This window comes from Zootoca vivipara, chromosome 2 (genome assembly GCF_963506605.1).
Source record: "Zootoca vivipara chromosome 2, rZooViv1.1, whole genome shotgun sequence".
Lineage (NCBI taxonomy): Eukaryota > Metazoa > Chordata > Lepidosauria > Squamata > Lacertidae > Zootoca > Zootoca vivipara.
This window is the reverse complement of record NC_083277.1, coordinates 11033319-11056131: the sequence shown is the minus strand read 5'-3', so window position 1 is coordinate 11056131 and position 22813 is coordinate 11033319. Positions and strand designations below refer to the sequence as shown.

Here is a 22813-nt window from a genome sequence, read left to right as displayed (position 1 = left end):
CGGCAACAGAGGCAGCCATTTTGATGGTGGCAGCCATTTTGAATTTCCTGAAATCCAGTACATAAGCACTCCAGAGCAGGGAATGAAATGGAAATGAAATGGCATTTTCTCTGTCTCTCAACGGTTGGATATTCAAGGAGGAAGTGCTTCCTTCCACAGGGCAAAGTTAAACAGTGGCATTTACTACCACAGGGTGTAGCAGTGGCCGCCAACCTGGATGGCTTTAAAGAGGGGATTAGACAGATTCATGGAAAATAAAAATATCAGGATCTAGTTGCCATATTGGCTATATTCTGACTCTAAAATCATACATCTCTGAATGCACAGGTGCCAACCCCCTGGGGCCCTGGGTGCCCAAGCACCCACAACATTCCCCATGAATTTGGCTGGGCACCCACAAATTTCAGTGCCAGGGCCATGCATGCTGCATAGCACCCACGGCCTGATCCAGCAGAAAGGCTCTTACATTCTTAATCCTGTGCTCAGTACCACATATTAGGTGTCTGCATTTCTGCAAAATTATGGTTCTGGATAAAGTTAGGAAGGAAGGCCTGGAAATTACATGGGCATTTCAGAAGCAGCAGATATTCCAGCAGATTAGGCTGCCTTGAATTAACATTTGCACATTTTTCAAATCTGAGACAGGGCGGAATTCAAGCTCCGAATATTACTTCTGAAAATATTGTTGATTACTTTGTAGATAATAATATGCCAATTCAAATGCACTTTTAAAAGAAAGAAAAACAGATGGATCCAACGGTCTGGATAACTGGAAGCGTTGGAATACGTAATTTGTGGGAGAGAGAAATTTCAGCGCAACAATTTATAATGTAATCATCGTTAATCTGATGCAACAAAATTGGCAAGGCATGGTTATAATTGTTGGAAAATCTGCCTCATTTGTTTCTATGCAGGAATAACATTGCCCCTGGTGAGTATCTGGCTTTGACTTTCCCCCCATTTTTTTTTTAAAAAATAGGTATATAAGCAAATGGGACCTGCAATGAAATGTGGTGGTTGGGCTGTTTTGGAGTTCACCCATATGTTCCCCCCCCCCACTACTAACTTTTTCTGGGGTTACTTCTGCAAACCTTGCCACGTCCCTCTTTTGCATGGATGGGACTGTTTTGGCTGCAAAAGCAACGACACTCATACCTGAAGGGAAGGGTAGGCTATTGTTTATTTAATTTATAAATTTAGAAATTTCACACCCTGGTGTCCCCCCCTCCCCGAAGGAGTCCAGGATAGTGATGGCGACTTATTTTTGCAAGCCAATTTGAGTTAGGATTTGCTCGGCATTCCCCACCCCCCACCCCAAACTCATTTCAACTCTAAAAATCAAGCATGCCAACCAACATTCTGGAGAGACATCGCTCACCTGTAACCATCTCTGTGGAAACAGGGCCATGTCTCTTGCGGCCTACGAGTCCATAAAGAGTGAACTTGTACTTCCGGGAAGGCGCTAGGTCATAGATGGTGACCTCCTGGGATCCTCCATCCACGGGCAGACTCTTCGGCTTGCCCTCAGCATCTTTATACTGGATCAAAAAGGAGTCAAAGGTCCCCGTGGGGACGTCCCAGGACAGGCGGGCAGAGTTCTCTTTGACATCCGAGACGGAGATGTGCCCCAAAGTGGGCTTTTCCACTGCTGGTGCCGGGGCTGAAAAATGAACAACAGGAGGAGAAGATGACGGCTGCCGAACTCTTAAAAAGGAAAGAAGTAAGCGGATGGGAGAAAATATAATTATCCTAATCCCCAAGTATTTTTATTTTATTTTACCAAGCCTACCCAGAAGAAGTCTGTTTTATTTCTGCAGTTTTTAATTCTAGCTGGTTTTAATGCTGTTTCGTGATCTGTGTTCTATCTTACACAACCAAGTCTAGTGCCACCTAATGACCAAACTGTATAATGACACTATCCATGAGCCCAGGGAACAGTGGACTGCGAGCAACTTGGCTACAGTCCCGTCCCTCCTCTGAACTGAAGAGGTTTATTTCACGGTAGGTTATCGGTTGCATTCATTAATTCACTGATCTCCAGATTCTACACCACTATATTTTCAGAAAACTACCCATGCGGTGCCTATAGGAGCCAGTCTGTTCATGGAGGACAAGGCAATAATAATAATAATAATAATAATAATAATAATAATAATAATTTATACCCTGCCCATCTGGCTGGGTTTCCCCAGCCACTCTGGGCAGCTATCAACGGCTATCAACAGCTGTTAGCCATGATGGCTGTGCTGTGCCTCTCTTTGCCTCTGAATGCCAGTTGCTGGAAATCGAAGGTAGGCAGAGTGCTGTTGTGCTCATATCTCACTTGCAGGCTTCCCACAGGCATCCGATTGGCCACTATGAGAAGAGGATGGATGCTGGACCTGATGGGCCTTTGCTCTGATTCAGCAGGTTCATCTTATGCTCTTCAGTACACAGATATAGAACAGAATATACAACACAGATCGTAACACAGCACTGAAGCATTAAAAATGAGAACTGAAAATTGCAGAAATAAAACAGATCAAGGCTGCATGGGAACCATACATAGAAAGCACATCATGCCCCCCCAAGAAGCCTGGGAAATGTACAAGGTTGTTGGGAATTATAGCTCTGTGAGGGGTATGCTCTAGTTCTCAGAATACTGGGGGTGTGGAGATGTGCTTTAAAAGTAGGGTGTGTGCGCAGCCTAATTTGGGAAGGAGTTGAGAGGAAAGGGAGGTTAACAATATAACACTGAAAGAACATGGGCATGTTGGGGCTTGATTCACTTTCATGGGAAGAGGATTCCAGGAAACGTGGTGCAATGCTAAAAGCAGGTGTTCAAGTCACAGCCCGCCACTGCAAGGGTGTGTGTGGCACCATCCATCATCACATGCAGGTGATCCCAGGGCAGTCTCCATCATATTAAAAAAAAATACAAAACCAAAATACAGTAAATAAAACGTAACTAATTACTGCAGCAGTATAGACGCTGATCAACATGGCAACTCTTGCTAGGTAACCCTCTAGAATGGTTGTGGGGACCTCCTTCCCTTATGCCTTAGGATTCAATGTTGCTGGACTCCCATCCATAGCTGCCAAGTTTTCCCTTTTCTCGCAAGGAAGCCTATTCAGCATAAGGGAAAATCCCTTTTAAAAAGGGATAACTTGGCAGCTATGCCCCCATCCCACACCCAGCAAGCAGCTCATGATAAATAACCGCCAACATCTCAGAATCCTGCAAAGTGGAATGAAGGGGGGGAAGGTGTTTATCACACCAGAACAGACAAGCAGGCTGCTGAACCCCAAAATATGTGTCTGGAAGAAATATGGGAGTTAGTGGGTTAGAAAACTTCCTGGTTTGTGTCAGAAATAGGTATTATAAGAGGTGTTATGAAGTCTTCTTTGTGCAGGTTCTGAAACAAAGTAAAAGAGGCCTAGAAAAAAGAAAGGTGATCAAATATAGCTGGTAAATGAGGGTTATGGCTCATGCCTAGAGCATCTCTTCTAAATGGAAAAGGTCCTTGCATGGCTGGGATTGGCCACTGAAACCCTGGCGAGCTGCTGCAAGTCAGTGTAGGCAATACTGAGCTAGATGGGGCCATGATCTGACTCTGCATATGGCAGCTTCCTCAATTCGGGGAGCCCAGAGCGATGTACCTGTGGATGTCTTTGTAGTTAGAGGAGGATTGTAGCTCCTATCAGGTTTCTCCCCACTTAACTCCAATTCGTACTCCGTTCTGGGGGTCAAACCCATCACGGTGACGCTTCTCTCTGTCCCCGGTACTCTGATTTTCCCTGGTGGGGCACTGGATTTGGGGTCCCTGTACTGAAGGGAAAAGCTGCGGAAGGAACTGGGTGGGGCCAACCAAGTCACACGGAGACTGTCCGGAGAGACGTCCGTCACAGTCAGGTCCCGCAGTGGCCCTTCAGGGCTTTGTGTGGTGAGTCTAGGGAAAGTTTGGGTCTTGGCAGCTGAAGGAGATCCTGGAGCTGAAGAAAGAAAGATGTTGGGTGAGAAAATTGCAACCTCTGCTCCTCCTCCCCGGCTTTACTCCAACTAGTATACCTCCCCATTCCCTGGGAGTGGAATAAGGGTGAAAGGCATATTGACTACTGTAGTCTACTCTATGGCGGTGGGCTGCCCTTGAAGGCTATGTGACGGCTTAAGCTAGTAAAGAATGTAGCAGTCCATATACTTAGGGCATGGGTCACTGATAGCACATCTCAAGAGGGCTCCAGGCCTTGTGCTATTTATTTATTTTATTTAACAAAATTTATATAATGCTTTAAGTTTTTTTGTAGGGTTGTGGGGTTTTGTTTTGTTTTTGCAATGGGTGAAAGTATTTACACTAAACTCACCCTCCACTTTCACCTAGACCCAATTTGTCAAGAAAATTTGAATGAGGGTAAATTTTATTAAGAATTACATGCCCAAACTTAACTTTTGTTTTAATTCTAAGCAAGAATGCTGATTTCAGGGGAGAGCAGGGGCCAGTTCAGTGGAGATGTATGCTAGCCAAACCTGTATCAGAGCTGACCCCGTCAAGAAGAGGGGGTGAGAAAAGGGTTGTATCCCACAAAATCATCCCTTTAGCACAAGGACTTCCATCTGTGCAATGGGACTCCCTGTCTCTCCCCAATGAGGGCAACTGAGGCACGTGGAGAGAGGAAAATAAGTCCCGTTACATGGGCAGAAGTCGTTGTGGTACTGGATAGAACCCCAATAATTTCCTCTTCACCCAGTCAGAGAGAGCACCTGCTTGAAAAAACACACACACGCAAACCCCACTCAAATATCCCAGTTAATTTTAAGGTGGGCACATAGAGATGCTGAGCAGTGAATGGTGGGAACAGCAGCTACGTAAACTGTTTTGATGAGTGCGTGGTAGAAGCCAACATTGCTGCAAAAGAAAGTGTGTGATTGGGGGAGAAATCTTTCAGCCACACAGAAGCAACATGAAGGCAACAGCTCAGGACGACTGCTTTGCCTGGAGGAAAAATAAAGCAGTTAAACACAAAGGTATCCAGAGACACTCTAGTCTTGACCAAGGTCAGCACTCGACTGTAGCTGTGGAAAGGGTGCACAATGGAAGATAAATAAATAAATCACGTGACTGAGAAGAAGTAGTGCCAACACAACATTTTGCAGAAACATAAAGTTCAGTGGAATTTCAAAATTCAAAAGGTGAAAAAATATGAATTTTTTTTTGGGGGGTGTACCCCTTTTATTTTAAAGAGAGAACTCTTTGGGTCTTCCTAATAAATGTTCAAGGCATAACCTTAAACTAAATACTTAAAACTAGATACAATAATCTGCCAGTGTGAGGTTGTGTTTAGAGCACTGGTGATCTAGGGCCGGTTGCTATATTTCAGTCTGACCCAGGCATCCCAAACTTCGGCCCTCCAGATGTTTTGGACTACAATTCCCATCATCCCTGACCATTGGTCCTCTTAGCTAGGGATCATGGGAGTTGTAGGCCTAAACATCTGGAGGGCCGCAGTTTGGGGATGTCTGGTCTAACCTACCTAGCAGGGTTGTAGAGAGGATAAAAGGGGAGGTTTGGACAAAGCTGGTGTTTTAGACAGAAAAGCAGAATAAAAATGCAATGAATACTTAAATTAAATCCTTCTCAGTCACCCTGTTTTCCTCTCCAAACATCATTTATATTTAGCATCATCCGTGATTGGGATCATCATAAACATTTTTATCAATAAGTCTATAAATATCCATTTGTTTGCAAGCAAATTCATAGGACAGGGGTTGCCCCTCAAGGCTTTGTTGGACTACAACTCGAATCATCCTGCTGGCCAGTGGCCATGCTGGTTGGGGCTCATGGGAGTTGGAGTCAAACTACAACTGTTTTTTTGTTTTTGTTTTGTTTAGATCCCCTCCAAAGGCTATTGTAGTTTGATTCACAGACATTCAGACGATCTTGTGGCAACACAGACAAGGAGCAAAGGCAAACACAGTGACTGCAAGAAGCAGTGTGTAGTACAAAAAACAGACTGGACAAAAATCCGGGAGCCGCAACTGATTGCGTTATTTGGCTTCAGGAAGAAGAAGATAATTAGCTGTTGGACACTGTGACATTGGCGTGAAGAACGATACGAGTGAGGAAGACAATAAAGCTGTTCATTAGGAAAAAGAGAAAAGAATGAGCAGGCCACTGTCTGAACAACTTTCTGGAGCAGGGGTGGGGAACCTCAGGTCTGTGAGCGGAATGCGGCCCTCTGCCCTCCTCAATCCGGCCCTCAGAACTTCCCCAGGGCCACACTCTCCCCAGGCCACAACCTTTGCCAGTCACGCTCCACCCTCTCTTCAAGTCTTTTCAACTAGCTGGAAGGGGTCCTTGAAATGTAATACAATGCCTCTTGCTCGTTTGGTCTGAGAATGGAGACTTTTTTAAAAAAAATGGTTCCCCACTCCTGTTCTGGAGAATGCGAAAGCAACACATGTCTGGACGGCACACAGATTCAGTTTGGTGGCAACACGGACAAGGCATGTGATTGTATGATTACAGGCAAGAAGGAGATAGCGAACCACCCTGGGAGACGGACGTCCTACCCATCCTGGTACCTGTGGCGCTTATAAAGGAGTATGACTTAGAGGAACGTCCTTTCAGCACCCCGTGGATTTCCACATGGTAGGTTGTGCCAGGATCCAATCCGGTGATAACTGCTCTGGAGGAATCTCCAGGCACCACTAGCTCCCCTACTTCTCCAGTCCCCGTATTGCGGTAGAGGATGACCACGTTGTCAGAGACCCCTCTCACGCTGTCCAGAGAGACCTCAATGCTGCCCGAGGAGCTGCCTACTACAGCCGGCTTGGGGTGGTCTGAGTGGGAGTAACTGCCTCTCACAGTTGGGGATTCTGTTTTCTGAAGCAAATCATCAGTCTCTCTATCAAGCCGGTCCTTGAAACTCTCTATGACCTCCTCTGGCTTCCGGAGAATTAGATAGATGTATATGTCCCTGGCCACACTCTGTATGGTACGGTTGCCATGGAGAGGGAAGTTTATGGTGCGGAGGTAGCTCTCCAAACGCTCAAGGAGGGTCCCGTTGTACGGGGAGAGCTTGGTCGAGATGTTCTCTGTCATTTTCTTCATGAAAAGCTCCTTAGCTTTGGCGACGTTGGAAGAGGGACGGCCTGGCTGCGGCCTGTTGCCCGGCTGCCCGGCTCCAGGCCCAGAGGAGGAAGAGTCAGGTCTTCGGTGGGAAGAAGAGGGGGGTGGTGTGGAGTACTGGCGGACTGGCTGGCTCGGAGCTGGTGCTGGTGGGATCAAAAATGGTGGCGGTTACAGCAAAGGAAGGGATGAAAGTGAGCTGTAGAGATGGGATGCATGGGAAGTGGTAAATCAATTGCAGAGGTTTGGTAGAAAAACCCCCTGGTTTCCCACCCATCCACCCCTTCTGAAGCAGCCTGCAATGGAGTTGGCACCCCACAGAAGAGACATGTGCGCTGCTGACCCCTTCTTGGAAACCTTCCTTCAAGCTCTCACATCAGCTGCAATAAAAGCAAGGCAGTTAGTTTGAGCTCTCCTCAGAAATCACCCTTGTGGCTCTTTCCGTCCGTCGGATCTCCAGAGACCTGTGAGCTGTAAAGAGAAAGGAAGAACAAGGGGCTGTGGGAGAGAAAGGGATGCCATCTTCTGACCACAAGCCACTGCAGCTGTCAAAAGGAAATAATGAGGTGGTAATAATATTAGGATAGAAAAGACGTGGGGAAAATATTATGGTGAAAGATGAGAGGCACCGAATGTGGGACTGGTGGGGTGGAAGGCAGGAAAGCCCAACTGTAGGCGGGGCCATAGCCAATGACAGGCAAGAGCCAGAGCCAATGGCAGGTGGAGCCAACTAGTTCTAGCTTTGCCTCCATCCTCTTTCCGGCTGAGTTTTTCAAGGGGCATTGCTGGGCTTAAAGGAGAAGGAAGGTGACAACCAGGGCCTACCCCCTGGACTGGTTTTAAGAAAGAAGGCATTGGCTGAGGGCAGAATGAGGTTGGGGGTGGTGCCTCACTTGCCTTCCACTGCTGAGCTTCCTTTTCACCACCATTGTTGTCTAGTCTGGAGACAGATGAACATGCAGGCCTTGTCCATGTGGTGTTCTCCAACTGCTGCTGTCCTGCACTTTCTCCCCCCTAAACCCAGAGATTCCTAATTGCTTTGAAAATCCAAATAGGACAGCTGCATCCATCACATAGGGAATCTCCAAATTTAGGGAGGAGAAAATGTGGGACAGCAGAAGTTGGAGGAGAACGACGTGGGGGAATCAAAGGAGACACAAGAGGTTCCCAATCCACATTAGGTATGATTAGGTAGGTCTGCCTTTCGGTAAAAATTGAATCTCTCCCGCACCCCCAGCTGAGACAAGGGGCAACCCTAGCTCCCCGTCACCACTCCCAGGGCCCTACCAGTAGTGCTGACGATGATGCTGGTGGCTCGGCTGTTCTCGCCACTCTGGCGGGCGAACATGGTGATGCGGTATCGGGTGCTGCTCTCCAGCTCGTCCAGGGTGACGCTTTCAGGCGCTGCAGGCAGTTCCACACGCTTCGCGGCCTGGGCAGGCCGAGAGGCGACCAGAGGCACGTAGCTCAGGATGTAGCCATCAGGGCGAGAGGCTGGTGGTTCCCATTCCAAGGTCATGGAGTTTTCTGTCACCTGTGACGACTGCAGGCCACGCGGAGGAGCTACTCCTGGGAGGGGGAGAGATGTACATAGCACACAAGGCACTGATATGAGACAGGAAGACACTTAGAGGCAGCAGGAGCTTGTGTGGAATGAAAGTAGCAGGGAAGGAGTAGAGGCAGAGCACTTTAAAACTGAGGACAAGAACCTTGATTTGTTGGCACAGGGTGTAACAGGAAGTACAGGTGTTTAGTTCTATTCCAAACTTAAAACTGGAAAGCGTAATGCTGGTGGTCAACAAAAGAGGTTGAAAGACTCTCTCAAGGCAATTTTTTTTTAAAGTAAAACACTGGCCTGTGAGCGCTCCAATCGGAGAACATCCAAAGTCCAAAGGTGTCATGGACTTTGAAGGCGCTCAAACTCAGGACGAAAGGGGGAAACGCGCTAAGAGGAAGACACATTTGGCAAACCCTCACCGTGAACGACTCCCACCCGGAAAACAATGTCCCCACTGTGGAAGGATGTGTGGATCCAGAATTGGCCTCCACAGTCACTTATGGTCTCACTGTTAAAACCGTGTTCATGGAAGACTATCTTAATCGGCTATGAGTGATTGCCAAACAAGAAGAAGAAGAAGAAGTGCAGTGAAGGATCTGACATGCAGGGGAAGGTGGTATAAGAGCATAAGAGAAGCTCTGCAGCTGCATCAGGCCAAGGGCCCAACATGCTCTGGCATCATGTTCTCACAGTGCCAAAAGGAATCCTGAAAACAGGAGCAGCACTTCTCTCGACATTGGAGATTCCCAGCAGCTGCTATTCGGAGGCATGTTGGCTGTGACAGTGGAGGCAGAACCTAGCCATTGCAGTTAGCAGCCACAGAGGCCATTTTAGGATAGCACGGCCATTTTGGCTGCACTGGGCGCCACGGTGCAGGGGGCGCCACAAGAATGCTGCAGAATGGAGCACAAGAGGCAGCAGGGGCGAATTTGGGCATCACACAGGGCACCGCTGAAATGTGACAGCCCAAAGTCCGCCACTGGTAGCCACTCAGAGCCTTTACCCTCCATGAATTAGACTGCGTTCGCACACCAGTGCATCCTGTTTCCAAACGTTCCACTAACTGCTATTTCTGCGTTGTATTTTAGCTTTCACGCAATGAAAAGGCCACTTCCAGAAGTGTAGCAGAATATTGTGGGCGATCTTGGGTGTCCCTGCCTCTCTGCCTATGGATAAAAGGGGAAGGGGGAGAACTGGTACGCCGCCTGGATCTCCTTGGGGGAAAGGCGGGTTATAAGGTGGTGCAGTGTGTTTGGTCAGTGCCTCTGGCTGTTAACTGGAAGGTTGCTGGTTTGAGCCCACCCTGGGAAGGCTGCGGGCAAAAAGATTCCTGCATTGCAGGGAGCTGGGCTAGGTGACCCTCAGGATCCCTTCTAACTCTATGATTCTATGATTGTCATCACTGCCCCGCAGAGAGCAATTTAGACTGAAGATGGGCACTCCTGAACTGGGAACATGCTGCAAGGGTGGAGACGGGCAAAAGAGAGAAAAAGAGGAACATGCTGCTCCAGGCTACATACGTGTACGCACGGTCTGGGTGACGGGGGGTCCGTAGCGTTGCCCCTTTTCTGCCCGGACAGTGACAGTGTATTCCTCTCCCGGCGTCAGCCCTCTGCGTTCGAAGCCTGTCTCTGTGCCAGACAGACGTACTGATTCACCTGCCTGCTGATCCCGCTGCACATCAGAGGAGAAAGGCGCTGAGTAACTTTTCGGCACCAGAAGGAAACACCCAAAAACGCACCGCCAGGCAGTGCCCGGTTATGTTGATACACACACGCAGTCCGGTCTCATTAAAGCTTTCCGAGTTGGCTGCCACCGCCACATCTAGCGATAGCGAATGCCATATTTCAACCACGCACAGCGTGAATAAGTCCTTTCTGTCGCTCCTGAATCTCTCACAACCTGGGTTGACTGGATGGCGTTCTAGTGTTAAGAGAGACCTCAACACCAGCCCAAGATATTATGCTGCTTGAGACAAAATGGTGCGCCGCTAGCCCACTTACAGAAACCAGCCGGAGGGGCAATTGGATCTTACTTCAGCACGAATCAAAGGGCAGCATCCACCACCACAACTGAGGACAGCAAGCTAGCTTAGTTGTCACAGTGCAAGCTGCATAGTGCAACCAGCTCTGCCCTCCAACATCTCACTGGCGCCCCCCTCAGCATCTGCCTCATGAAGTGGCCGCCTCACTCTAGCTAATGTTAGGGTTGGCCCTGATATACCTCTATTCCCCCTCCCCCTATACACCAGGGGTAGGCAACCTCAGGCCCGTGAGCCGAATGTGGCCCAATCGCCTTCTCAATCCGGCCCACAGACGGTCCGGGGAGCAGCGTGTTTTTACATGAGTAGAATGTGACCTTTTCTTTAAAATGCATCTCTGGGTTATTTGTATTGAGGCATCTGGCCAACTCTGGCCAACTGGCCAGCTCTGGCCAGTAACTGGACTCTTGACCAAAGGCTATAAAACTGTAAAACTTCATTTCAACTGTCCGTAACTAGTGCAACTCTCATCTTAAGCAGCATGCAATGTTCTCGAAATAGCTATGCCGCTCAAGCATGAAATGCTCTCGATTTAACCCACAGTGCCACCTGGGTCCCTTAACTGCCAGCTACTTAGATGCAATAATAGTTATTCAGCACCCCCGGGGGAGCAAAACAGCAATGCAGCTTGAAACAGACTAAGGCAACCGGGGAGCTAAAAGCTTCTCTGATTGGAGCATGCAAATACAGGAATGACTCTGATAGGCCAAAGAAGATTACAAGAGGCTGGGCTTTGCTGTTTGAAAAATGTATTTAACCCACTGCACAACCCCTGCAGGGTGTGCATTTTGCCAACTTTCTGAATCCTCCCTGACAAAACAATAAACAGAAAAACCTGTCTTTTAAAAAACTTTGCTGCCTGGACTTTTCATTCTGGTTTGTAAGTGGGAGGCTTGGGACCCAGTATAACATCATGGCCTGCCTAATGTTTTTACATGAGTAGAATGTGTGCTTTTATTTAAAATGCATCTCTGGGTTATTTGTGGGGCATAGGAATTCGTTTATTCCCCCCAAATATATATACCGTATATAAACGAATTTTTGAAGGAATTTTTTTATTTTATATATATATAGTCCGGCCCACCACATGGTCTGAGGGACGGTGGACCGGCCCACGGCTGAAAAAGGTTGCTGACCTCTGCCATACACCATTCACAAATTTTCTAGCCAAATGAATGAAGCCCCCTGCTCAAAGACCCACCCTTACAATCTCTACCCTTCCCCGCTTTCTCTGGAAGCACATTGTCCCAAAGAGTGGTTGCTTACTGTGGGCTTCACATGAATTTCATACGCATCCACAGATACTTCTGGGCGGCTCCACTCCAAGCGGAAGGACGTCTCATCTCGATTTTTCACATGGATGCCAATGGATGGAATCTCTGTTCAGGTCAAGAGCAAGAGGAGGGTGGTGGGGAAGCAGAAAAGAGTCGAAAACCAAATTTATCACCAGCCTTCTTTTAACACTCACCTGCCTCAACGTGTCCCCTAAAAGCGTATTGATCTGAACCTCAGCAAGATAAAAGCCCTGATACCTAGGGTGGCTAGAACTTCCATGCCATTTGCATATGCAATTATACAGTACTAGTGGTTTTCAGCCCGTTCAATAACGGGCGCTAGAATCCTGGGGTTCCTGGGACCTGTCCTTGCTGTCGGCGGCAGGGGGACAGGAACGGAGGAGGAGAAAGCGCTGCTTTTTCCTTCTCCGTTCCTCTCCCGCAGCCGCCGACAGGAAGCAGATATCCCAGGGTTCGGAGAAGCGCTTGCGCAGCGCTTCTCCGAACCCTGGGACCCGTCCTTGCTGTCGGCGGCAGGGGGACAGGAACGGAGGAGAAAGCGCTGCTTTCTCCTTCTCCGTTCCTCTCCCGCAGCCGCCGACAGGAAGCAGACATCCCAGGGTTCGGAGAAGCGCTTGCGCAGCGCTTCTCCGAACCCTGGGACCCGTCCTTGCTGTCGGCGGCAGGGGGACAGGAACGGAGGAGGAGAAAGCGCTGCTTTCTCCTCCGTTCCTCTCCCGCAGCCGCCGACAGGAAGCAGACATCCCAGGGTTCGGAGAAGCGCTGCGCAAGCGGCGCTTTCTCCTCCTTCCTTCCTCTCCCCCAGCCGCCGACAGGAAGGACGCGCGCACTCTCCCCCCCCCCGCCTCCTCCAACCGCCGCTCCTCACGGCCAGGGAGGGTTGTGAGGAGGCCTTCGCCGGCCTCCACCCCGGCGGGAGCGGCGGTTGGAGGAGGCAGAGTGGGGGGAGAGTGCGCGCGCGCAGTCTCTGCTGTCCAATCCCTGTATCCCTGGGGCACATGCGCAGTGACCCAGGGACACACGGGACATCTGGACGCAGGGACAACATGGACATTATTATATAGGATATGTATAGATGCAAAAAAAAAAAAAATTGGGGGGGGGGGAATAATAAAAATGGAAATACAATACATCACACCACAGCAGGAAAGACTGTGATCGGGTGACCAGAGTGCCTATGATAATTAAGATGATTTTATTCACAAATTACGTTCACCTCAAGGTGATTTATGTACACACCATTAAAAACCATTGTTTTAAAAACAAAACAACCAAAACCTAAAGACAGATTTAAAAAACCAATATAAAATAATAATAATAATAATAATAATAATAATAATAATAATAATAATAATTGCTCATGCTTTACCCCAATATCCCAGGGGGGTCACAACAATTTAAAATGAAACATTAAAAGCAGATATTTTTAAAAATGAATGTAAATGTAATGATTTTTTAAATGTATAATTTTTAAAAAATTACAATGACAAAAAAATAGCGTGGATGAACACCTAAACGAAATAAAAACGAGCACTAAATCAGAGACCTTTTCATACCGGATGTAAAAGCTTGTTCAGTATGCTGCCTACTATTGATGAACAAGATAACTATTCTCTTATGAAAAACAAAGGCTTCCTCTCACTTACATGGTTGGCAAGCAAGCATCAGGGTTTCACCTGAGGTGTGTCAGGGGAATATGCAAAATAGCCTGAGGGCAAGAGAAGCTAACCCAACACCCTGAGCCACTGAGCCCCAGCGATTTCGTCTTGAGGTGTTTCCTACCTACCTATGGAACAGTCTTCTCCCGAATAACCATCATGACAGAGGCACACTCCATTCTGGCACTCCCCGTGGCCGCGACAGTCCTCCGGACATGCCAGTTGCCCGCAGTCCGGCCCGGTATACCCCTTGTGGCAGGCGCACACGCCTCCTTTCAGGCAGCGGCCTCTCTGGCTGCAGTCATTGGGGCAGGCCTTGGTTCCGCAGGCTGGGCCCGTGAAGCCGGGCTCACAGACGCACCGCCCATTGTGGCACTCTCCCCGCCGGTTGCAGTTGCTGGGGCAGACCCGGCTCCCGCAGTCGGGCCCTGAGTAGCCAGGGTCGCACACACACTGCCCATCCACACAGTGGCCATGACCTTGGCAGTCCTGCGGGCAGGCCGGGTCGGCACAGGAAGGTCCAACGTAGCCAGGGAAGCAGGCGCAGCGCCCGTCCACACAGCGCCCTTGGTCATTGCAGTCGTCTGGGCAGGAAGGTGGCTCCTCGCAGCGGGCACCGGAGTAGCCGGGGCGGCACTGGCAGCGCCCGTTCACACACTTGCCACGCTGGGGGCCGCCACAGCCACCTGGGCAGGTTGACTCGGCACAGGTGGGGCCACTCCAGCCTGCCTCGCATTCGCACAGGCAGCGGGAGAGGTCGAAGGAACCATGGTTCGAGCACAAGGTGCGGGTGTCCGTCTGGCCTAGGTGAGGGGCGAGAGAAAGTAGGGAGGGGGAGGAGGGGGTCAGGGATTGAAAGCCAGGCCACACCTAAACATCTTGTGGGTTTTTTTATTTGCACATACAGTTATACCTTGGTTCTCGAATGGAATCCATTCCGGAAGTCCGTTTGATTTCTGAAAATGTTCAAAACTAATGCATGGCTTCCGATTGGCTGCAGGAGCTTTCTGCACTCAACCAGAAGCTGTGTAAGCCACATTGGACGTTTGGGTTCCAAAGAACGTTCACAAACCGGAACACTTACTTCCGGGTTTGCAGCGTTCGGGAGCCAAAATGTTCGAGTCACAAGGCATTTGAGAACCAAGGTATGATTGTATTGCCTATATATCATGCCTGTCAGGAGCGAGCCAGAAGTAAATCACCCTGTGTAAGTTGGAGTTAACTCTTTATTAGCAAAAACACTATAGATACAGGAGGGTCAGGCCTAATGAGCACAGCAGCTCATCTCCAGTAAGCCTTGCCCCTATGAAGCAGTTACTAAGACTGAAGGTTCCCACCTCCTCACAGCTGCCCAAGTCCCATCCTCTCCAGGGTTTTCCCCAAGCAATCAGAGACTGCGCTTCTGTGAAGCCAACCTCTCCTCTGCCCTTTTCATGCCTCTTCTGGTTCTGGAAGACCAGAAGGGAGGAGAGCTTGTCGCAGTGGGAGTGGGTAACACCTGTAACTCTTTACCAGCCTGACTCATCTCTGCCTCTTGACCTGCCTCCTGCTTCAAGTTCCGCCTCTCATTCTGGACATTGCCACAGAGCCTCCCAGCTCACCAAACCCTGCTACATCTTCAGCTTCTGACACCTCCTCCTCCCAGTCTTCTCCCTCTGACCACTCATCAGTGTCCCACCACCACTCCCCAGGCTCTGAGTCTTCTTCCCTTGGAAGAAACTGTGGTGGCATACAGGGTTCTCTCCCACCCGCATTTCATCTCCACAAGAACCCTGTGAGGTAGGTTTACTTGTGCCCCAGGGTCACACATACCCTCTCCAAGGCCTTACCTGTACTAGCCTGGGAACTGCTGGTCGCAGTGCAGCAGCCTCCCCCAGCCTGGCAGGTGTCCCGCAGTGACCGCACCTCGTTCTCTAGTGCCTGCAGCCGTCTCAAGAGGTCCTGGGTGTCCTCGGTGCCAGGTGGGCACCCACAGGACTGCTGGGGCAGGTTGATGCGGTGAGTGAAGACCACATGCTCCTGGTCTGGCCCTTCCAGCGTGTGCTCATACAGGCCCCCTCCCCTGGAGGAGCCAGGAGGGCCCAGCGCCTCTTGGGGTGCAGAGGAGGCTCCCTCGTCCTCAGTGCCATCTCCCTTCAGCTTTATTGTGTAGATATGAGAGAAAACAGTAGCGTTGGAGGGGATGACCCGGTGGGGCACATGCGCCTCCCAAGAGGTCCCCAGCCAGAAGAGGAACAGAAGGAAGGGCATGGGTCTTGGTTGTCTCCCCATGCTCTAGACCTGTGAGGGAAATGGCAAAAAAAAAAAAGATGGATGGATGAGGGTCGGCAAAATGGCTCTGAAGGTGCGTTCTGTTGTGTGGAATATTGCATCTGTTTTCCTGATTACAATGGAAGTACTTCTGTCCTATTTTCTAATATTCCTTGCACACTCTGTCAGAGAGCTAGCCAGCAATAAATCACAGAGAGTATGTGAAGTTAACTCTTTGTTAGGAGAAACAAGGCCTGCTCAAAGGTTGCCTGGCCTAATGAGCACAGCAATTCTTCTCAGTAGTTTTTGTCCCTATGGGGGAGTTGTGGGGGCTGAATATCTCCTCCTTCCCACAGTTCCCTAAGTCTGTTCCTTCCAAGTCTATACCAAGCAATCTGAGACTATGCCAGCACACCTGTCTCTGCTCCTCCCTCTTCATATTTCTTCTGGTCCTGGGAAACCAGGGGGGGGAGGGGAGCTTGTCACAGCAGGAGAGGGAGACCCCCTGGCTTCTTCACTAGACTGACTCATCTCTGCCTCTTGGCCTCCCTCCTCTCTTGCTTCTGCCTCTGCTTCCAGACTTCTCTCTGCCACAGACTCTTCCTGCTCACTAAGTCCTGTTGCCTCGTCAGTTTCCAATACCTCCTTCCAGTCTTCTCCCTTTGACCATTCATCATTGTCCCACCACCACTCCCCAGGCTCCGAGCCTTCTTCCCTTCCCAGCTGATTCCTCCCACCATTCCCCCGTGTCCAGCCATTCCATGACACACGCCAGGACCTGTCATGTTATGCAACTGTGGCTCTTCAACCAATATGCTGGTATAGAATCACAGAACTGTAGAGTTGGATGGGACCCCGAGGGTCAGCTAGGCCAGCCCACTGGAATGCAGGAATCACAGCTCAAGAATTTCAGATGGGTGCCACCAACCTCTGTTGCAAAACCTCCGGTGGAAGAGAGTTTACCAGCTCCATCTGGTACAGAGGCTGAGACCCTACCTACCCACAGACTGTCTCGCCAGAGTGGTGCATGCTCTAGTTATCTCCTGCTTGAATTACTGCAATGAGCTCTACGTGGAGCTACCTTTGAAGGTGACCCAGAAACTACAACTAATCCAGAATGCAGCAGGTAGACTGGTGACTGGGAGTGGCCGCCGAGACAATATAACACTGATCCTGAAAGACCTACACTGGCTGCCAGTATGTTTCTGGGCACAATTCAAAGTGTTGGTGCTGACCTTTAAAGCCCTTAACGGCCTCAGCCCAATATACCTGAAGGAGCGTCTCCACCCCCATTGTTCAGTCTGGACACTGAGGTTCAGCTCCGAGGGCTTTCTGGTGGTTCCCTCACTGCAAGAAGTGAGGTTACACAGAAACAGGCAGTGGGCTTTCTCAGTAGTGGCACCCGCCCTGTGGAATGCCCTCCCATCAGATGTCAAGGAAATAAACAGCTATCTGAGTTTTAGAAGACATCTGAAGGCAACCCTATATAGGGAAGTTTTTAATGTTTGATGTTTTATTGTATTTTTAATATTCTGCTGGGAGCCGCCCAGAGGGGTGGGGTATAAATAATAAATTATTGTTTTTATTATAAAGAACCGTATGCCACTGTCTGTCATCCTGTCACTGTCATGGCCACTGGTTTATAGGTGGGAACAGCATACATTTATGGAGGACCGAAGGTATTCTCAATCCCTGTTCTGCATGATTTGGACAGTTCTGCATTTAGCTGCATGCAATGGCCACTCCCATGTCTACTCTGGCGAGAGGCGTCTGACAAGGTCAACTGCTCCCTACAAAGGTTGATGCAATAATTTTTTTCTACCTCCACTGTTTCTGGGAATAGCAAGTAGGCAGAGAGCTGTTGGCTCATGTCTACCTTACGTCTGGTTGGCCACAGTGAGAACAGGATGATGTACTAGATTTAGGGGTGCCAACTTTAATAAAATATTTGGGGACCCAGATAAGGGCCCCCCTGCATGGGCACACCCATACCATTTGGATGGCAATGCCCATCAACTTTTTTGGGGGTGTGTGTCTAATTTTATTGGAGGGCTCATGGGGACCTCGGCTCCTAGAAGTTGGCTCCTATGACTAGATGGGCTGAGAGAGAGTGGCTTGCTTAAGACCACTGGGTCAGTTTATGGTTGAGGCGAAATTTGAACCATGGACCTCCTGATTCACTGCTCAACTTCTTGGCTGCCTGCTACACTGCATCAGCTTTCATGTAATAGCCAAGAGGGTGCTTTTGGCTAAAGCTACAGCAGGAAAACATAATTGTCCGACAATAGGTTACCCACAGTTCAAAATATGTGTTTGTTTAAGGTTTGTTCTTTATTGGCTAGTCTTCAGCCAAAGCTCTCAGGGTGGCTTAGGAAGATTAAAAACAAAATTAAGTCAGCAAACAACAGAGTTGATAGAAGCTCCAACCTTGAAACATTCAGCATAAAATATTCCTCGGTAGCCACAGTGTGTGAAAGGGAAATGGGTGCATAATGAATGATGCAGGACTGCTTAGTAGGAGAAAGGATGTAGCTCAGTGGTAGGACATTCGATCCGCATGCAGAAGGTCCCATCTCTAGGCAGGGCTGGGTTTTCGCCTGAAACCCTGGAAGGCCACTGCCAGTCAGTGTAGACAATACTGAGCTAGATGGACCAGTGGCTCTGACTCAGTATAAGGCAGTTTCCTGTGTTCCTGTGCCATAACTCTCCCTCTCTGAGGGCTCATTCAGACTTCCGCTTATCACACTGCTTTCCCCAGGGGAAAACCACTCTTTAGCGCTCCGTCGGAGTAAATGGTGATGCAGGCTTTCTCCATATAGGTATTTGCTCCAGTTTAGCACTAAAGAGCAGATTTTCCCTGGGAAGGGAGAGGGGCAAGGGGGAAACCTGCTTGGATCCCAGCCTAGAAAGCGTGAGTCACGCAGAAAACCTCCCATGCTTTCTAAAGGCACAGGACAAGCAGAAGTGAGGACAAGCCCTCAATTTCAATCACAGGGGCACTAAACCCAAGCCAGATTCGAACCTACAGAGCGTTGAATGCACCGTGTATTTAAGCTCTTGTGCACCTGCTGATTGTTGTAACCTGTTACTCGCCTTATGTGCCAATCTGATTTATACATCAAAGCCTTTGGCAGAACTGGAGTTGTGAGTTTGATGAATTTTCATGGATGAATTGCTGGGGAAATGTGGGGAGAAAGATTAGAAAAAACAAGGGATTGGGGGAAACGGCATTTGACTGATTTATATAACCCCATTTAATTAAAAGAGGGAAGGATATCCAGAAGACAAAAATTAAAGTTGTTTCTTTATTAAGGGAAAGTGATTAACCAGGAACAACCAGCCAGCCAACAGAGGCTGTTCTTAGTAAATAAAAACAACTGTGAAGTTCAGGAAAATTCATATCTGTTGACGCCTGTTAAACCCCCCCCCTCTCTTACACACACACACACACACACACACACACACACACACACACACACACACTGTTCCTTGATGCAACCTTGGTTGGAGAAACCCACCCAAAGGGGTGGTTTTCACGACTGCTCCTGCAGCAGCACAACTACTGGATTCAATAAAACAGCTAGGGAATTGTTAGGCACAATGCGGATATCTCCAATCGCATTGATGTGGACAGCAGGAATGCAAAACAGAGGCATGACAGGGATCCCAGAGCGCTCGCCAAAGCCAAGCAGTTGGGAAGCAGGAGCAGCAGTGCACGGCAAGGGGTGGGGACAAACCACAGAGTGCTCTGAAATGCAAGCAGAGACGTGGCCAGGAGTCAGATATGGTGGAGGAAGCTGGCAGGGTAGACGGGGAGAAACGGATTAGATAAGAGTGGGCCAGGACAGACGGAGGGAGCACAATCTTATCCTTAAAGCTTCCTTGTGACAACAGTCTGCAGGGCAGCCGTGGATTGACCTGCCTACAGAGGTTGTGGGATTTCCTTACTTATAGCCGCCTGGGCCTCAGACTCCTGGATCCAACACTGTCAATGGCTTCGGTGGCTGTTGTTGTTGTTTAGTCGTTTAGTCGTGTCCGGTTCTTCGTGACCCCATGGACCATAGCACGCCAGGCACTCCTGTCTTGCACTGCCTCCCGCAGTTTGGTCAAACTCATGTTCGTAGCTTCGAGAACACTGTCCAACCATCTCGTCCTCTGTCGTCCCCTTCTGCTTGTGCCCTCAGTCTTTCCCAGCACCAGGGTCTTTTCCAGGGAGTCTTCTCTTCTCATGAGGTGGCCAAAGTATTGGAGCCTCAGCTTCAGGATCTGTCCTTCCAGTGAGCACTCAGGGCTGATTTCCTTAAGAATGGATAGGTTTGATCTTCTTGCTGTCCATGGGACTCTCAAGAGTCTCCTCTAGCACCACAATTCAAAAGCATCCATTCTTCGGCGATCTGCCTTCTTTATGGTCCAGCTCTCACTTCCATACATCACTACTGGGAAAACCATAGCTTTAACTATATGGACCTTTGTCGGCAAGGTGATGTCTCTGCTTTTTAAGATGCTGTCTAGGTTTGTCATTGCTTTTCTCCCAAGAAGCAGGCGTCTTTTGATTTCATGACTGCTGTCACCATCTGCAGTGATTTTGGAACCCAAGAAAGTAAAATCTCTCACTGCCTCCATTTCTTCCCCTTCTATTTGCCAGGAGGTGATGGGACCAGTGGCCATGATCTTGTTTTTTTTTTAATATGTTGAGCCTGTTTTTAACTAAATAAAAAAATTCCCTCCAGTAGCACCTTAGAGACCAACTAAGTTTGTCATTGGTATGAGCTTTCGTGTGCATGCACACTTCTTCATGCATGCACACGAAAGCTCATACCAATGACAAACTTAGTTGGTCTCTGAGGTGCTAGTGGAAGGAATTTTTTAATTTACTTAAAAACAGGTATGTAAAAAGACTCAAAAGATAAATAAGATCAACAACAAGCTATAAGAGATTACATGTCTCATTCTGCATGTCTGGATAGGCTTGCCTGAACAGAAATTTTTAACCAGGTGCTAAAAAGAGTTGAGCAAAGGAACCTGCCTGGTGTCAATAAGCAGGGAGTTCCAAAGTGTAGGTGATAGAGCAAAAGATAGATTTCTTACCAATGCGGAACGTGGCACCACAGACTGAAGTGGTCAAGGGGCTTATAAGGGGTAAGGCCATCTCACAGATAAACTGGTCCCAAGCTATTAAGGAACTTAAATACTAATGGTAACACCTTGCACTTGGCCCAGCATCAAACTGGCAGCACAGCCAGTGCAGATGTCTAAGCAAAGGTCCTACATGCTGACAGGGTCTCGCTCCGGTCAGCAACCACGCTACAGCAATCTGCAGTAGCTGCAGCTTCCAGATCGAGCTCAAAGGAAGCTCCCCATAGAGTGCAACGCAGTAACTCAATCTTGAAGTCACCAAGGGCAATGAAGTCATGCGCCGAAGATGCTCTTTCTTAGTCTGGCCTTTGACACCTGCGATACCTATTTTTAGGACCCACCTGCTTCCCCCCTCAAAAGTACCCTTTTAACAATTACAAGGCAGCAAACAAAACAACAAAACAAAACAAAACAAAACAAAACCAGCAGCTGAAGCTTCCTGTCAGGGAAGAAGAAGATGAAGAAAGCTTAACCAATAGAATTTCTGCCTGCCATGCAGCTGGTCTAGGAAATGGAGGGGCGGGGAATGGTGGCGAGAGGCCCTATCCTGAATTAACCTTACTCTATAATGGGGAATTAACATTTCCCCTCTCCCTTCGGGTCAGCGCACTGCTGGAATCCATGGGAGTTAACAAACATCTGAGCTCCTGCACCAGCTTTATTATTATTCCAGCTGTTGGCCTGAAGTGCTGCAATTTTCCAATAAACTTTCCTGGACTTCCCTTCGTTCCCTCCAGGGGCTGCTCCGTTACTTATTGGGAGTAAATAAAACGCCTGTTCTCTCATGCTACAATATGAATAGCCTCTTACAGAGGGACTCAGCAGGAGAGCAGCAGCAGGCACCTCGCCTTCCAAATTTCCCTTCCCTCCGTTTGCAAACTCTCTAGAACGCCACCGTCGCCAAATCTGAGAGGATTCGGTAGGCCTGGCCTGCCCCTCTCCCCTCAGCCCCCAGGCCGCCTCTTTGACTGAGAGAGGTTTCAAATGATTGGTACTGATGCTCCTTCCGATAAATCAGACCCACACATCCCCCCTCCCCGGCACATAACCGCCACGTGCTGGGTGGGGGCAGGAGTGTCGGTGCTGATTCATCGGCCCGGTATTTCCCGCAACAAGCCAATTCTGTCGCCTAACCATACGTCCAGCCTGAAGGGAGATTAAGCAGGATTCTGAATTGGTACAGAACAGACCTCGATGCCAAGGGACCTCTTTGCAGGATACAGCTCCTCAGGCAGAGAAGTGAGCCGGGGTGGGGTGGGGTAGCACTCTGTGCATGCTCTGAGAAAGGAAGGGGTATAAACTTCCATTTGGCGCACAATCTACCTGCAAATCTGCCTACTTCACACTTTCTGAAAGAACAGGAGCACCAAAGCGAAGGCATCCCTTGAAACTGGCACTTCTCCCTATTTCGCACCGCCGTTCTCTAACCAAGCGATATCCCAAAATGCATTATATCAAAGGAAATTGCTTTGCAAAGAAAATGTGCGTATAAAACAAAACTAATTTTCACTAAGACTTTAAAAACACACAGAAACTGTTGTGGAGAACTGAACCGAAAAGATTGGGGGAAATAGGAAGCTGAGAGTAACCGGAATTGACAGGTTCCTCCATCCCTAGCAGGGGTGGGACACTGTTTTATGCTCATTGACGCCTTTTATTTTTAGTTTGCACCCTGCTTGTACGTTGCCAGCGCTAAGAGCATTTTAACAGTCTTTTGCAGCAGCCTCATAAACGGAAATTTAGGAAGGGAGGTTTTTCTTGGCATGGAA

General features: G+C 48.9%; 1 protein-coding gene across 10 annotated transcripts in view; it reads right to left on the bottom strand.

The window, feature by feature from the left end:
- TNXB (tenascin XB) overlaps nt 1–22813 on the bottom strand; it is a 123639-nt gene that overhangs the window by 62178 nt on the left and 38648 nt on the right. For 8 of the 10 annotated variants that reach the window (XM_035107281.2, XM_035107290.2, XM_060269919.1 and 5 more), the window contains exons 2-9: nt 15488–15938; nt 13787–14461; nt 11972–12084; nt 10185–10338; nt 8394–8675; nt 6560–7252; nt 3640–3972; nt 1379–1660 (exon numbers count right to left, since the gene is read on the bottom strand). In XM_035107281.2, the coding sequence (XP_034963172.2) occupies nt 1379–1660; nt 3640–3972; nt 6560–7252; nt 8394–8675; nt 10185–10338; nt 11972–12084; nt 13787–14461; nt 15488–15929 (2974 nt within the window). In that variant the 5' untranslated portion in view covers nt 15930–15938. The remainder of the gene's footprint in view (nt 1–1378; nt 1661–3639; nt 3973–6559; nt 7253–8393; nt 8676–10184; nt 10339–11971; nt 12085–13786; nt 14462–15487; nt 15939–22813) is intronic. The other 2 variants (XM_035107289.2, XM_035107292.2) reach the window with 2 other exon arrangements.